The 16,577-nt window shown below is 54.6% G+C and overlaps 1 protein-coding gene and 1 long non-coding RNA gene across 7 annotated transcripts in view; one reads left to right on the plus strand and one right to left on the minus strand.

Moving 5' to 3' along the window:
- Positions 1–2,337: 2,337 nt before the first annotated feature.
- LOC132527465 (uncharacterized) lies at positions 2,338–6,141 on the minus strand. Of its 3 annotated transcripts, none has more exons than XR_009542988.1 (5): positions 5,893–6,141; positions 5,004–5,108; positions 4,193–4,283; positions 3,376–3,871; positions 2,338–2,594 (listed from the first exon to the last, which is right to left on the minus strand). It is a non-coding gene; the product is annotated as an uncharacterized LOC132527465 (long non-coding RNA). The 3 variants fall into 3 exon arrangements; XR_009542989.1 differs by lacking the exon at positions 5,893–6,141 and adding an exon at positions 5,511–5,544; XR_009542987.1 differs by lacking the exon at positions 5,004–5,108 and having other exon boundaries at positions 5,893–6,138.
- The window catches only part of TNXB (tenascin XB), a 63,037-nt gene continuing 48,997 nt past the window's right edge, over positions 2,538–16,577 (plus strand). Inside the window, exons 1-6 of one of the 4 annotated variants that reach the window (XM_060163171.1) lie at positions 2,538–3,960; positions 4,206–4,288; positions 5,046–5,243; positions 13,288–13,698; positions 14,076–15,815; positions 16,281–16,396. In XM_060163171.1, coding sequence (XP_060019154.1) covers positions 13,296–13,698; positions 14,076–15,815; positions 16,281–16,396 — 2,259 coding nt within the window. In that variant the 5' untranslated portion in view covers positions 2,538–3,960; positions 4,206–4,288; positions 5,046–5,243; positions 13,288–13,295. Of the gene's footprint in view, positions 3,961–4,014; positions 4,289–5,045; positions 5,244–13,287; positions 13,699–14,075; positions 15,816–16,280; positions 16,397–16,577 lie in introns of those variants that run through there. The other 3 variants (XM_060163180.1, XM_060163172.1, XM_060163173.1) reach the window with 3 other exon arrangements.

The raw sequence follows: 16,577 nt of genomic DNA on the forward strand, positions 1-16,577 counted from the left end.
CCCTCCAGCTGTTTCCAGCCTTATCCAGGCAGTGAGTGCAAGGAGAACAGGGATTTTGGAGGGAGAGCACCTGAGTTGGAGCCCCTGCTTTGCCTTTTGTTAGTGGGTGTCCTTGGTAGGTAACAAACACTCTGAGCCTTAGTTTCCTCATCTGTAAAATGGGGTACTCCTACCTACTTCTCAGGGTTGATGTGGGGAGGAAAGATGACGTGCAGGCTGCCTGGTCCTTAGTGGACACACTTTTCTCTCCTCCCCTGCTCCTTTCTCCCTCCATTTACATTGTCCTTTTCTCCTCAGTTCCGCTTTTCTCCCATCTGGGTCCATCACTGTTTCATTGTCCCATCGCTTTTTCTCTTTCCTGACCCCAGCTCAGGAGAGTGCTTGAAGTACTGGCATCTCAGACTGGGTGCTCTGGGGTGGGGCATACAGCTCCTCTGGCTTAGTGGCAAGGGACAGCTGGCACTGTGGTGTGAACCGAGAGTCAGACTCTTGGCCAAGGGCATGGGTGGTGGGAAGGACCAGGAGAGGCGTGGAGAGTGGGTGTGCTGTGGAGGGGGAAGGCAGGTCAGTCTGCCGCCCTTCAGGCCCACGTGGGTCTCCAGCTGCAGCCCCGTCGAAGGCCACCGCAGCATGCTGGCCATTGTCACTCCTGCACCTCCTGTTGGCCCCCTTCTGGCTCAGACCCTCTTTATCTTTCAGTTCTGCTGCTTTCCTTCCTCAGAGTCTGCCCTTCGTTCCTCTTATGACCCCTGACCCACTGTCTCTCCCTCTTCTTTTTCTCTAGACTTCTTTCCTGCCTTTCTTTGCCCTCTACCCACCACGAGTCATCACCTTCTCTTTCAGACCCTTTATTCTTTGTTCACCTGTTTGTTTCTCCCGGTTTTTGTATTTTTCCCTTCCTCCCCCTCTGCTTCACTGTCTGCTCCCTTCCTTTTTTCTGGGTCTTCTCATCTCCTCCTGCTGCGAACCCTGTGTGCACCACCCCGTTTCCATGGCCCTTTCCACTCCTTTGTCCACATTCCCTGTCCCCTTCCATGACTTCCTCTCTTCTCCCCGCCTCAGCCCTCTCCTCCTCCTTCTGCCCCGCCTTCTCCCTTCACCTCCCCACTCCGGTCCTCTGTCCTCTTCCCAGCTGTGGGGCCAGCACTGGAGAGCCTCACATGTTTGCCTCATCGTTCTGCTATGGCTTCTGGATATAGCACATCTGGATTCCGGGGCCCAGATGTGTGGTTGCTACAGCGACCTCGGTCCCTCTGGTAAATATGGGCGCCCACCCGCCCCAGAGCAGAGAACAAAATAATTGTGTGACTTTCTTTTGTCATGAGATAGAAATGTCCTCCCCCCTCCCTTTGCCCTACACCCATGTCTCCAGGCAAAGGAAGTTTTAAGGGTGCAAACCCTTCCTCCTGTGGCTCTCTTGCCCCCTTTTCAGCCCCGACCTCTTAGTTCTGTCCCATCTTTAATCTCAGGCTCAATCTTTTCTCTCCACATTCCCCTTCCTCACCATCTCCCTCCCCCCAGATCTCAATAATGGAGCGTTGCCTGCCCCCTGACTTATACTTGGCAATTTCTTCTGAATCTACATAAAAACTGGATGTGGAAAGAAGTTTCAAAAATCCACATCACCCACCCTTTCTTCTCAAACAAGTCCATCGGAAGCCCCTTCATTTATTTCTTCCCTAAGTCTTCAGTCTCTCTGGGGCTGTTCTTGTGGGAGGGGAGGAATACAGGCTTTGAAATCAGAAAACCTGGGCTGAGGCCCACCTTCACCACCACTAGTGAAGTCCCCAGGACAAGTCCCTTAATATCTAAGAGCCTCTTTTTCCTCAGCACAAAGTGGGATTAATAACGTGCTGCGGTGTAGGAAGGGCTTTGTAAACGGAAGCCCAGTACAACTGTTTTCTATCTTCCCGAGTCTGGGACTGCTTCCTTGGATCGCAGCCCCTGGCCTCTCTTTGCTCCCTCTCCCCATCCTTCAGGCCCTTGCCCTCAGTTGCCCTTACTCTTCTGTGTCTTCCTTGACTCCTTCGTGGCTTTCCCTTTCCTTCCTTGCTGTACCTTTTATGCCTTATCCTCCTGAGGGTAGGACAGGAACTGGGAGCTTCGTTCAAGGATGGAGGTCCAGAGCTGAAGACACCTGGACTGAGGATTCAGAGAATAGCCAGAGCATGCAGACGGCTCTTGCTAAGACCCCAGCCTTTCTTTCTGCCCATCGCCTGGGATACCTCAGTGAAGGCAAGCCGTCTCTGACCACTGGACTTCCCTGCCTTTGCCCTGGGGCTCCCTGCCAGACACTCTTGCCACACCCTCCTCTCCCAGTCATTTCACAGCTCAGTATTGACAGGCATTTATTTATTTATTTTAGTTATAAAATTTTTGGCTGCGTTGTGTCTTCGTTGCTGCGCGCGGGCTTTCTCTAGTTGTGGAGAGCGGGGGCTACTCTTCGTTGCGGTGGGTGAGCTTCTCACTGCGGTGGCTTCTCTTGTGGTGGAGCGCGGGCTCTAGGCACGCGGGCTTCAGTAGTTGTGGCGCACGGGCTTAGTCGCTTCGCAGCATGCGGGGTCTTCCTGGACCAGGGCTCGAACCCGTGTCCCCTGCAATGGCAGGCGGATTCTTAACCACTGTGCCACCAGGGAAGCCCTTGACAGGCGTTTATGAAGCACCTGCTCTATGCGAGGCCCAGTGCTTTTCTGATAAAATGCAAACATATATAAGACATAAGCTCCTCCAAGAGCCTGAAATCCAGGGCGTGGATGACATTTTGGATAATGATTATCTCAGAACCTGGAATTACGTCTGTCAGGCCTCCAGTGGCTTCTTCTAATGCCCTGTGAGCTTGTGAATGTCTGGAGTCCCGCACCCTTCTCTGACTCTGGCATCCCGTCTCTCCTCAGAAGTGGACTTCCAAAACACCCCAGGGCCATCCTTTCAGCTCTTGCTTCTTTCTCTCCAGGGTCTTCTGGTCACTGTCTGGGCCAAGTATACCTGTGGTGACCATACTTCCTAAATAATAAAACCAAGGGACTTCTCTGGCGGTCCAGTGGTTAAGACTCCATGCTCCCACTGCAGGGGGTGTGGGTTCGATCCCGGGTAGGGGAACTAGGATCCCACATGCCATGTGGTGTGGCCAAAAAAATAAATTAAATAAAAATTTAAATAAAAATAAACAAAAAATAAATAAAACAAAGACAGGGTATAGGACCAAAAAGAAAAAAAAAAAAGGATATGACCATTAGAATTACTAGAATCTGGGGTATCAGAGAATATCTGTTCTCTGCAGTCTGCTCTCTCCACATAATGCTGTTTCAGACCCTCCTTCGTCCTTTCATCTCCTTTCCCCCAACCCCTGCCTGGAGATCTGAGGGAAGCTGTTACCTATTCCAGGCTCTGGGGGCTTCGGGCCAAGGCAGAGGAAGGAAGCTGAGCCCAGCTCTATCCAAGAAGCTGATTTCATCCTCCCCATCAAAGCCACTAAAAAAAAAACAGCCACACACACACCCAGACACACGGACACACGGGGACACCCACGCGAGGGAACATGCAAGCCTTCGCCCTCAGCCAGTGGGAGTTCACAGGGCATAGGGCACAGCCAGGTGCTGGGCCAGCGCACCCTGACCCAGGATCACCACACCCACGACCCTGGGGACCTGACCAGGGTACGGACACCTGTGCCCCAACACAAGCGGCAGAATCGGGCACACACAGCCTCCTGCCCGTCCCTTTCACCCATGACCTGTGACTTGACCAAGCTACTCCTCAATGGTGAGGATTGTAGCTGGGTGGCAAGAACTTTATCCTCTGTGTGAAGCCTGGGATGGGGTCTCCCTCAGCCTGGATATTTCTCATCTGGCCAAAGTCTCCTTTTCAGCCCCTTGTCAGAGTGGCAAAGCACATGGGGAAATGAGACCAGAGAAGCAGCCCAGCAGCCTGATGTGGGTGTGTCTGCCACCCTGCCCTCTGGTCAGTCTTCCTGTCTCTGCCCGATATCAAAGTGACCTCTTCCTCCAGCCCATGCCTCTCTCCCTACCCCTGCTCCCCTGCAGCACCCAGACATTAGCCCTCTTCCACTTTCCAGAATGTCACCTCACCATTTGTGCCCCCACCCCCATATCTGCACCTGCCTTTTGCTCTTTCTCCATCCCTAAACCTCCTAACTTTCGGGCTTCCCTTCCCTGTCTCCCTTGAACCCCACCTTCTTTCCCAAGTCTCCTATGTCCTGGTCTTCAGCCAAGCCCTTGTCCAGCCAGTGCCCAAGCCTCATCCGTCATTTCTCCAGGAATTTGCTGAGGTGAGAGAATGAAAAGGGGTCCTTGATCCCGAGCTGAGAACCAGAGATTGAACAGTACAGATGGGGAGAGGCAGCACGGGGACAAGGCAAGAAAAGGGGAGAGTGCAGGTGGCAGCAATGGGGCCGGGCAGGGGCAGAGGTGGGGACAAGGGAAGGCCCCTGTTGGAGAGAGATGTAGGCTTGGGAGGGAGGTTTCCTCCTGCCACCCATCCCCTATGCTCCCTGCCCTGCCGGGAGATAATTGGTTGGGGGATGAAGGAGTGGGTGCTGGGCAACAGACAGATGGGGCGAGATCCAAGCTGGAGCACTGTGGCAGCTGGGAAGAGGTGGGGAGGTGCAGGGGAGGGAGGAGGGAGAGGGCCTGGACATGGGAAAGGGTGTTGCTAGAGAGGAGAAAACATAGAACAGGGGCAACATGTGGAGAAATGGTGGAGGAAAAGGAGAAGTGGCATGAGGATGGGGCTGTCAAGTTGGACAGAAATTAGGGCGAGGAGGAAGGGTAAAAATGGGATAAGGAAAGGATGTGGGAGGTTGGACGAGGGCTGGAGGGGGTGAGATGAGGGTATTGTGGGACCAGTGATCCCAGATAGGGGGGGGTCGGGGGGGTCGGGATGACGGTGGGGGGAGAGGAGGGGTGGCATGTGATGACGTTGGGAGGGCCTGGCAGGGGCGGGAGGGCGGGAGGACCTGCCCTATCTCCGCTCCCCTCCCTGACCTCATGCTGGTCCTCCCCTTCTCCTCCCCCTGCTCGCAGCAGACTCCCTCCTTCTCACTGTCGCAGCCCAGATCGACGGTCGGGTGGCGGCTCAGTGAGCCTCTGCTGCAGGGAACAAGCAAAGGGACATCCAGGAGCCCAGGGCTGCCAAGGGGCGCCCACCCACCCTGCCCCGAGAACCCCCTTCCCAAGGTCGAGGACAGAGCAGGTGCAGAGACACCGCAGCCGCTTGTTACTCAGGTAAGGAACGGCACTCCGGGAGAAAGAAGGAGGAGCCGGGAGAGGCGGGGACTTCGGTCCCCACACCCCAGGTGAAGGTTGGCAGGAGAGCCTCCCAGGAGAGCCTACCAGAGCGGGGACTTTCCATCGGGGCAGAAGGAATAGGACTATGCGCTGGAGACTGGACTCCCTGTGGAGGGTGTGTCTGGGAGGACAAGTCAGTGTGGGTGTTGGTGAGGGGTAGGGGCGGGGCAGATGCTGGGGTTTGGACAGGACTAGGCATGGCACCAAGGTGGAGGTGGTTATCGGTGAGCCGGGGCTCTGGGCCCTGGAGTTGCTGGGGCTGGAGAAGCCAGGGCCCACGCGGAGCTGGTGGCCAGCTGAACCTCAGGAGGAAAGTGCTGGTGGAACCCCAAGCGCTCCGGCTGGAACCGCTGAGCCGGAGCTCCAGGAAGGTGCCCTAGGGAGCTTCTTTGAGCACCCAGGTGGGGACTCCCCAGGTGGCAGCACATGGATTGCAAGGCCCGGGAGGGAGTTCTGGGGGTCTGGAGCCTTTAGGAAGTGCTGAAATGAAGCAGGGTCAGGACTCTCAGGTCTGGGAAGGGCACGGAGTCTGCAGAGAGAATCCTAAAACTTGTTCTTGGCAGAGAGCTTTGCACCCATGACTCACGGTTCAGCGGGGCTGTGACGACTGAGAGATGCCTCCTGGGGCACAGGGGCTCCGTCTTCGCTCCATCCCCCTTCCAGGCTCTCCTGCTTCTGTTCGTCTGAACCTCCCCCCTACACGTGACACACCCTGGGTGGGACAGGCGGGACCCTTATCTCGCCTGGAAAGAATTTAATGGCTTGGAAACAACTGGAAATGGAACTGAGAGGAACTACTGGGAAACAACTCGGAAACATGGAAACACCGCAGCTGCTGTCTGTCGGCTTCCAATCCCCGCCCACTTCCCAGACCCTCGGCCCCTCCCCTCTTTCCCTGGCCCTGCCTCCAAAGCCCTGGGGACCCAGCACCTCAATTCCTCAACCTTCCTTTCCCTTCAGTCCTGGTCTCTCAGTGCAGGACCAGAACCCACCTTCTATCTCTCACTGCCGCCAAAACTCTTTCCCCTTGGGGGTCCGGAAGTCCTTTCTTTTAATTTTCCCATTTCTCTGGCCCATTAGCTCCCCAGGGTAAGGGGCATCTGGATCCTCCAACTCCCCCCTCTCCCGGTATCTCCTGGTCACCTGGTTCCAACCCAGTATCTGGAGCCCGCCCTCATCTCCCTCCTTCATCTCACAGTCCTGGAATCCTTCTACCTTCACTCCTCTTGTGCCATGAGGAACAGAGAAAAGCATGGGGATGGGGCCAAAATCCTCCACTTTTGGAACCTCCCTCACGGAAGCCAGCCTCTCTCCCCACTTCTTGGGACCTACAGTCCCTGATGAGCGAAGTGTCAAAGTTGGCCACGACATGAATAGCCTGCATGCTGAGTCATAGCTTTTGGGAAGATGCCCGCCCCCCCCGTCCCTGCCAGCCCTCCAACGCTGGGGAGGATGCCGAGAAGATGAGGCACCCCAGATGCAGCGGTAGGGGAGGGTGATGAGGGGGAAACACAAGGGACACCCAAGTTTTCTGCTTTCCTAGTGCTGAGAGAGGAGCGGGATTCTTCCAAGACTTGGGAATGGGGAGCTGGGGGGTGGTGGAGACCCGACCAGAGAGGGGTACTGGGAAGGAGGCTCTGGGGGTGTGGCCTGTGGGGGCAACTCCTCTCTTCTCAGACAAGCTTCACTGCTTTCCTGCTGCTTTCCTTCCTGCTGCAGAGACCCTGCCCCTTCCCCCCACCACGTGGGGAGAGATGCAGGATTTGATTGTTGGGGTAGGGAGACTGGACAGCTCCCAAAGGCCTCCAGGGGTGTGGGGCACCCTGTATCCTCTGCTCCCCACTGGAGAAGGGCCTCCTGTCTGGTTCCCCTCACTCCAACTAAGTTCTTTGACTCACATAGCTGCCCTCTGAGCCAGTGAGAAATCAGCTTTTTTTAGGCATCACCCAATGACTAGGTGTGGAGGAAATGTGAAGAGAAGATTATGTGTGTGTGCCTGCAAAGATGCAAGCTTCTTTGGATAAATACGAGTATACGTGTACAAGAAGTGTGTTCATATTTGTATTTGTGGAGGAGCGCACATGAGTACATTTGTCTGTGTACGTGTATTTGTGTGTGCACGCACCCGGTGATGTGCACGGCCTTCGACACAGGGCAACAGGATTTGAAGGTAGGTCAGAGCCCACCTCATGCCCAAGGCTACACTCCAAGCTGAGAGAAGGGCTGAGGGGCCGAGGGAAGGGCAGCTCTGTGCCTGCCAGGTTTCTCTGCCCAGGTTTTGTTGGGCAGGGTGCCTCTCAGTGTGGAAACGCTCTGTCCCTTAGTCCAGCTCCCTTCCATCTCTCGTGGGGTGGTGGCGGGGTATGATGGCTGATAGCCCCGGAAACTTCTTTCTCTCAGACTCAGAGGAGAATTTTAAGTGTAGGAAGCCAGGAAATGTGTGCGTGTTGCAAGGAGGTGCGAGTCACAGTCCCTTCCCTCCTCACCAGTCAGCATTCCCACCACTCACCCTGCCCTCCTTCCCACTCCAGCCTCTCTGGTCTGGAAGAACTGGGCACCTGCTAACACCTCTCCTTAACCCTTCGCCTGAACCTGCCCCCTGCACACTCCTCTGTTACCATAGCCCCCTCTCCTGGTTCACCCCGAGTGCCCCACTACCTTTCCTCTCTAACCCTTGTCTCCCTGTGCTCCCCAATTCTTGCCTCAGTGGATTCCACAAACAAACACAACTTGGTAACCAGCACTGAGATCAAGAAACAGGATGTTCTGAGCACCGCAGAATTTCCCCACCATGCCCCTCTGGTCACTACTCCCCCGAGAGTGCCACACTTCTGACTTGTAACACTACCAGTTGAAGCTTAACGTTGTCTAGACTCAAACCTCACACAAATAGAATGTTTCAGCACATTCTCTTTTGTGTCTGACTTCTCTGCTCCACCCCATGTTAGGGAGACCCATCCATGTTGTTGCATATAGTTGTAGTTTGTTCTCGTTGCTTTATTTTATTCCACTGTGTGAACAAACCACACTTTATTTAATCCATTCTACCTATGTGAGACATTTGGGTAGTTCCCAGTTTGAGGCTATTATGAGTAGTACTGCTGTGGTGGGTATATTCCTTGGAGTGGAAGTGCCAGGTCATAGGGTTGGCATATAGCTCTAGTAGAGTTGGTAGATTGTGCCAAATGGTTTTCCAAAGTGCTTGTACCATGCAGCCCTGCCAGGATCCACACCTGGCCTGCTCCCTGGTCAGCATCTGCCCCAGCTGCTCTTTCTAACCAACTTACAGCCCCAGACACTGTCCGTGGTCCTAGCCCTGACCTTGGTCCTGTCCTTGGTTCCAGCCCTGATGCTAGTCCTGGGCTTAAGTTGAGCTATGTAAATTGACTAAATATTTATATAGTCAATAAGTATTTATCGAGCACTTACCATGTGCCAGATGCAAGGATATAGCAGCCAAGAAAAGAAGCAGGTGCTGCGCCTGCCCCCATGGACCTTACAGTCTAGCAGGCAAGATTGAGTGTGGGCAAGGAAGTAATAAAATAATCCCGCAAATAAATGTATGATTATAAATTGTCATAAATACTACAAATGGGAGTTACACAATGCTGTGACGTCACGTGATAGGGGGAACCTGACCTGGGCAGGAAAGGTTTCCTGAGGAAGTGATGTGGGGTTGACACCTGAAGGATGGGGAAGCCAAGAAAAAAGGGAAGAGCATTCCACATAGAGGAAACCATAGATACAAAGGTCCGGGGCTGGGAAGAGTGTGGGGGACTTAAGGCCAGTGAGACTGGAGTGGAGAGAGGGAGGGAAGTCTTATGGGAGATGAGGTGGGAGAGGTCAGCAGAGGCCGAATGCTGCAGGGCTGTCTGTTAGTGTTTGAAGAGTATTCGGAAGGACGACACTGAAGAGTTTTAGGGGGAGAGGGACATTCTAGTTGCCTTCGCAAGATTATAAGGGGGCAAGGATGGAAGCAGAGCGACCAGCTAGGAGGCAACCGCAGTTGTCAAGCAAAAGGTAGATAGTAGCTTGGACTATAATGATGCTTAGAGGGAGAGATACAAGCAGATTAAAGAGGTGTTTACAATAAAATATGGGTAAATATGATGAAATACAGTGGTGTTGAACAGGCTGTTGGGTTTCTGGCTCGTGAGGCTGGATGACTGAGGCTGGGGCCATGAGCTGCCGTAGAGAACACTGAGAGGGGATGCAGTACAGGAAGGATGAACGTTGAGTTCAGTTTTAGACATGTTGAATTTGAGGTGCCCAAGAGGAGAGGCCAAATAGGAGGTTGGATATATTGCTTGGAGTTAAGAGGAGAGAGTTTATATGTTGGGGTATAGTTTGGAAATTAAAGTCATGGGTCTGGATGAAGGTACCTGGGTGGACGACTACTGCAGTAGGTCTCAACTCTGGCTGCACACTGCAGTCACCTGGGGAGCTGTTAAAAATACTAAAGAAAATTCAGTCACTCTAGCCACATTTCAAGTGTTCGAGAGTCAGTGATCTCTCCTGTCTACCTTATTGACAGCACAGATACAGAATGCTCTAAAATGGAGGATGTGGTCAACAGTATCCAGTGATTTTGAGAGAGAGCAAGTAAGGTGAAGACAAACGTCTTTTAGATTTTGTGACACTGAGATCATTGGGAGACCTTTGGGAGGGCTATTTGGTAACCTTTGGGTTGAAAGGAGATCGGGAAGTCAGGTGGGAACAGATTGAGGCATGCATGGGATATAGGGAAATAGAAATAGCGAGTACAGATAAATCTTTTGACAACTATGGCCAGGAAGTGGAGAAGAAAAATATGTGGTGGTTGGAGGGAGTGTGAGATTGGGGAAAAAAAATTTTAAGTATATTTTTGTATATTTTGTGTATTAAGTATATTTTTGTGCATATAGTGAAATGCACATATCTTAAGTGTATAGCTCAGTTAATTTTGATTATGTATACATATGTTTAACCACCACCCAGTTCCAGGAACAAACTATTTCTAGTAATTCTATCCTATCTTGTATTAGCTCTGCCTGTTTTGAACCTCATATAAATAGCATCATTTACAACGTTCTTTTTTTGTGTATGGTTTCTTTTGCTTAGTGTTATGTGTGCGAAATTTGTCCATGTTGTTGCATGTAACAAGAGGGTGTTTTTTCATTTTGTTTGTTTGTTTATTTGTTTTGTTTTGGTTTTGGCCTCACCGTGCGCCTTGCAGATCTTCCTCGACCAGGGACTGAACCTGGGGCCCAGCAGTGAAAGCGCTGAGTCCTAACCACTGTACAACCAGGGAAGTCCCAAGAGGGTGTTTTTGTATAGTATTCCATTTTATGACTATGCCCCAATTTATTTATCCATTCTACTATTAATGGACACTTGAGGTGCTTCCAGTTTGGGCTAATATGAAAAAAATCCCATGAACATTCTTGTGCATGTCTTTTCGAGGATGTACGCAGTCGTTTCTGTTGGATATTTACCAACAAGTGGAATTGCTAAGTTATAGGCTGTATGGCTTAGTAGAAACTGCTTACTGGTTTTCCAAAGTGGTTGCACTAATTTCTTTCTTTTTTTCTTTTTTTAAAATAATATTTATTTATTTATTTTTGGCTGCGTTGGGTCTTCATTGCTGTGCGCAGGCTTTCTCTAGTTGTGGTGAGTGGGGGCTACTCTTCATTGTGGGGCGCAGACTTCTCATTGTGGTGGCTTCTCTTGTTGCAGAGCATGGGCTCTAGGTGTGCGGGCTTCAGTAGTTGTGGCGCATGGGTTCCGTAGTTGTGGCTCACGGGCTCTAGAGCGCAGGCTAAGTGGTTGTGACTCACAGGCTCAGTTGCTCCGCGGCATGTGGGATCTTCCCGGATCAGGACTTGAACCTGTGTCCCCTGAATTGGCAGGCAGATTCTTAACCACCGTGCCACCAGGGAAGTCCGGTTGCACTAATATCTGCTCCTGCTTGCAATAAATGAGAGTTCCAGTAGCCTCACATTCTTGCCAATATTGAGCAACAACAGTCCCTTTAATTTTAGCCGTGCTGGTGGATATTTAATGGCATCCTGTTGCGGTTTTCATTTGCCTTTCCTTGATTACTGGTTTTGTTCCACACATACATATGTTTATTGTTCATATATTAATTGGCCCTTTGGCTATATTCTTTACTGGAGAGCCTGTTTCTTTTGCCACTTTCAAAAACGGGTTGGGCTTCCCTGGTGGCGCAGTGGCTGAGAGTCCGCCTGCCGATGCTGGGGACACGGGTTCGTGCCCCGGTCCAGGAAGATCCCACATTCCTCGGAGCGGCTGGGCTCGTGAGCCATGGCTGCTGAGCCTGCGCGTCCGGAGCCTGTGCTCCGCATCGGGAGAGGCCACAACAGTGAGAGGCCTTTAGTTTAGATTTTAATCCTCTCTCTCACTCTCAATAACTGTGTCCTACTCTCCCCTTCATATATAATTTATATACGTATATATTCATATTCTGACATATCTCACCTATTTTCTCCCACTCTGTAGCTTGCCTTCTTATTCTCTTAATGGTGTCTTTTGATGACCTCTATGGTTAAGTTTTGTGGTTAGGTTTTAAGAAATCCTTTTTTTCTTTTTTTTCATTTTGGCTGCGTTGGGTCTTTGCTGCTGCGCGCGGGCTTTCTCTAGTTGCGGTGCGCGGGCTTCTCGTTGCGTTGGCTTCTCTTTGTTGCGGAGCACGGGCTCTAGGTGCACAGGCTTCAGTAGTTGTGGCGTGTGGGCTCAGTAGTTGTGGCTCATGGCCTCTAGAGCGCAGGCTCAGTAGTTGTGGCGCACGGGCTTCATTGCTCCGTGGCACGTGGGATCTTCCCGGACCGGGGCTCAAACTCGTGTTCCCTGCGTTGGCAGGCAGATTCTTAACCACTGTGCCACCAGGGAAGTCCCTATATATTCATTTTAAGTTAATTTCTGTAGGTGGACATAAGGTAGAGATAGATTTTTTTTTCCCATGTGGATCTTCATTTGACCCAGGACCATTTATCACAAAGACAATTCATTCTCCTCTTAACTGCAGTGGTACCTTTTTCATTAATCAGGTGACCACATATGTGTAGGTCTGTTTCTGGACCCTATTCTGTTCTCTCTATCCTTGCACCTTTGTAATGTTTTGATATTTGATATTCAGTAATGTAAGTCCTGAGGAAGAGGGGTTTTTTTTGTTTTTTGTTTTAAACAGGAGCTTTTTGAGCTCATATGGGAAGCTGACGGGAAGGATCTAGTTGAGAGTAAGGGGCTGAATAAAAGAGAGAGAGGATAATCTACACCTTAAGGTTTCTGAAAGACAATAGAAGCTGGGACCCAGGTGCTTGTGGAAGGATTAGTCTTTTATATTCATCCACTGATCCATTCAACAAAAATGTGTTGAATAGCTCCCACGTGCCAGGCACAGGCGCACAGCAGTGCCAGGACAGATGAGGTCCCTGTTCTTAAGGAGTTCCCATCCTAGCAGTGGGAGAAAGATAAACAAGTAGCCACACAAACAGTTGATTCAGGCAGCAGTAGATGCCTTACGAACATAAGCAGAGGACCCTGTGCTGGGGAGTGATGAAAGGCTGCTCCAACGGGGCATCAAGGAAAACCTCTGGGGCTCAATGACATGTGAGTTAAGATCTGAACAAGGAGACAGCCTCCGAGAGCTCAGTGAAGAACGTCCCAGACAGAGGAGACATAGAGTGCAAAGGCCCTTTAGTCTAATGTAATCTTGTAGTGTCTGTGGAACAAGCAAAACAGACCAGTGTGGGTGGAGGGGGTGGAGCAGGGTGACCAAATGATATCGGAAAACGAGGTAGAGACAGATCTGCCCAAGGAGGGTATCCGTTAAGGTTGGGCTGAACGTGGATTTTCCAACATGTGAGTTGGGTAGATTAGTCGTGGGTGGTGGGACTATGGGTGTGTGTGTTGGGGAAGGAGGGCATTCATCTTGTCTCCTTCTCTGTGAAGCTGCTCTCATATGTGCCCTCTCTCCCTGCAGCCTCCTGAATGATGCCAGCCCAAGGTTCCCTAACCTCCAGCCTGGCCCTCCTGGTGCTGCTGGGCACAGTCAGAGCAGGGCCTTTCTCTTCACGGTCCAATGTGACACTCCCAGCCCCACGGCCTCCTCCCCAGCCAGGAGGCCGCACAGAACAGCCAGGAGTGGGAGGCCCTTCTTCTCAGCTTTATGAGCACACCGTGGAAGGAGGGGAGAAGCAGGTGGTGTTCACCCACCGCATTAACCTGCCCAATTCAGGTAGCTGTGGCTGTCCCCCAGGCACTGAGCCCCCCGTCCCTGCTTCAGAGGTGCAGGCCCTGAGGGTCCGGCTGGAGATCCTGGAGGAGCTGGTGAAGGGGCTCAAGGAACAGTGCACTGGGGGATGTTGTCCTGCTGCTGCCCAGGCTGGCACAGGTGAGCGGATGATCCCAGGAAGGGGCACAGAAAAAGAGGAAGGTGGAGAAGTGGGTTAGGGTTGGGTGGGCATTGCTAGTCCATAAAGGACCTCGGTATGAGTTAGAAAAAGGCATGCCTGCCTCCCCCTTGGGGGCGGTGAGTGCAGCCCGGGAACAATTCTGAGATAGGAGCCACGTGACTAGATGTCAGCCCACTCCTCCCCAGCGTATGTTAGGGCACTGGGAGGCCACATATACTGACAAGTTGCAGCTGGAAACTAAGATGGCCTTAGGAAATGAGGCTGGCTCTGCTGGAGAAGCTGACTCAGAGGAGCACGATACAGGGTCAGCCGCTCCCGCAGAGAGACTGAGGCCCACCTCTTGCTCTTACTCCAGGCCAGACGGACGTGCGGAGCCTCTGCAGTCTCCATGGCGTGTTTGACCTGAGCCGCTGTGCCTGCTCCTGCGAGCCAGGCTGGGGTGGGCCCACCTGCTCAGACCCCACAGATGCCGCGGCGCCCCCCTCCTCTCCCCCCTCAGCTTCCCGGTCCTGCCCAGATGACTGCAATGATCAGGGTCGCTGCGTCCGTGGTCGCTGCGTGTGCTTCCCTGGCTACACCGGCCCCAGCTGTAGCTGGCCCTCCTGCCCGGGGGACTGCCACGGCCGCGGGCGCTGCGTGCAGGGCGTGTGCGTGTGCCGCGCGGGCTTCTCCGGGGCCGACTGCAGCCTGCGCTCCTGCCCTCGGGGCTGCAGCCAGAGGGGACGCTGCGAGAACGGGCGCTGCGTGTGCAACCCGGGCTACACTGGCGAGGACTGTGGGGTGAGGAGCTGCCCCCGAGGTTGCAGCCAGAAGGGGCGCTGCGAGGACGGGCGCTGCGTCTGTGACCCTGGCTACGCTGGCGAGGACTGCGGCTCTCGGAGCTGCCCGTGGGACTGTGGTGAGGGCGGGCGCTGTGTGGACGGCCGCTGCGTGTGCTGGCCCGGGTACGCGGGCGAGGACTGCAGCACGCGGACCTGCCCCCGCGACTGTCGGGGCCGAGGGCGCTGCGAGGAGGGCGAATGCATCTGCGACCCAGGCTACAGCGGGGACGATTGCGGAGTGCGCAGCTGCCCGGGCGACTGCAACCAAAGGGGCCGCTGCGAGGACGGCCGCTGCGTGTGCTGGCCTGGGTACTCGGGGCCCGACTGCGGCGCCCGCGCTTGCCCGCGCGACTGTCGGGGCCACGGGCGCTGCGAGAACGGCGTGTGCGTGTGCAACGCGGGCTACAGCGGCGAGGACTGCGGCGTGCGCAGCTGTCCCGGGGACTGTCGCGGCCGGGGTCGTTGCGAGAGCGGCCGCTGCGTGTGTTGGCCCGGGTACACAGGCCGGGACTGTGGCACGCGCGCCTGCCCCGGCGACTGTCGCGGGCGCTGCGTGGACGGCCGCTGCGTGTGTAACCCGGGCTTCACAGGCGAGGACTGCGGGAGCCGACGGTGTCCCGGGGACTGCCGTGGTCGCGGCCGCTGCGAGGATGGCGTGTGCTTGTGCGACGTGGGCTACGAGGGCGAAGACTGCGGCGTGCGCAGCTGCCCCAGGGGTTGCCAAGGTCGCGGCCAGTGTCTGGAGGGGCGATGCGTGTGCGACGACGGCTACGAGGGTGAAGACTGTGGCGTGAGACGGTGCACGCGCGACTGCAGCCAGCGCGGCGTGTGCCAGGATGGTGTGTGCGCCTGTTGGGAGGGCTACACGGGCGAGGACTGCAGCCTCCGTACCTGCCCCTCCAACTGTCACCGGCGCGGCCGCTGTGAGGACGGGCGCTGCGTGTGCGACTCTGGCTACACCGGCCCCTACTGCGCCACCCGAACCTGCCCGGCGGACTGCCGGGGCCGTGGACGTTGTGTGCAGGGCGTGTGCGTGTGCCACGCGGGCTATAGCGGCGAGGACTGCGGGCAGGAAGGGCCTCCCGCCAGCGCCTGCCTTGGGGGCTGCGGGCCTCGGGAACTGTGCCGCGCAGGCCAGTGTGTATGCGTCGAGGGCTTCCGAGGCCCCGACTGCGCCATCCAGACGTGCCCCGGGGACTGCCACGGTCGGGGAGAGTGTCGTGAGGGCAGCTGCGTCTGCCAAGATGGCTATGCAGGGGAGGACTGCGGGGAAGGTGAGTGGGCAGCCTTTCCCAGTGGGAAAAGGGACTGGAAAACTGGAGCCAGTGGGAAAGCCTGAGTCTGAGGCCTAGGAGCCCAGAGAACTGGAGGAAGAGTGAAGGGGGGGGCATATATTGGGGTGGGGGGCGGGGCAGTCAGGGGAGCCAGGGAGCCACTGTCCACCAGGGGCTGCAGAACCGTGGGGGCACGCCTGCAGGTGGGACCTGCCTTCAGATCTCTGATGAGCAGATTGGGGGCCCCTTTAGTTGCTTTTAGGGAGATTTTGTGTTCCTGGAGATGGGGGGCAGTAAATGAGACCCAAGGTCTGTTCAGGCCGCTGCCGGCTTTGTCCCACCCCCAGAGAGGAGTCAGAGCTTGGGTGGATCTCTCAGAGCGGCCCTGAGTAGGAGGGGCCTGTGATGGTGGAGGTTGGGGTGCCTTGGGCTAAGCAGCTTCTCACATCCTATTCTCCTGGACAGAGGTGCCAGCCGTTGAGGGCCTGAGGATGCACCTCCTGGAGGAGACGATGGTTCGGACAGAGTGGACCCAGGCTCCTGGCAATGTGGATGCCTACGAAATTCAGTTCATCCCCACGGTGAGAGCCAAGCTCCAAGAGGGGGCTGAGTGGGCAGGACTGCGGGGAGGGGGCTCCCTCCTGCTCACCTCAAGCAGGAGTCCCAGGTAACCGGTGGTTGCACGCAGCTGGCTGATTCCCGAAGCTGTTCCAAAGGCCTGCTCGTTCTGCCCCACACCCGCTGCAGAAGCCTCTGCGGCAT

Source organism: Lagenorhynchus albirostris, chromosome 10, assembly GCF_949774975.1.
Source record: "Lagenorhynchus albirostris chromosome 10, mLagAlb1.1, whole genome shotgun sequence".
Taxonomy (NCBI): Eukaryota; Metazoa; Chordata; class Mammalia; order Artiodactyla; family Delphinidae; genus Lagenorhynchus; species Lagenorhynchus albirostris.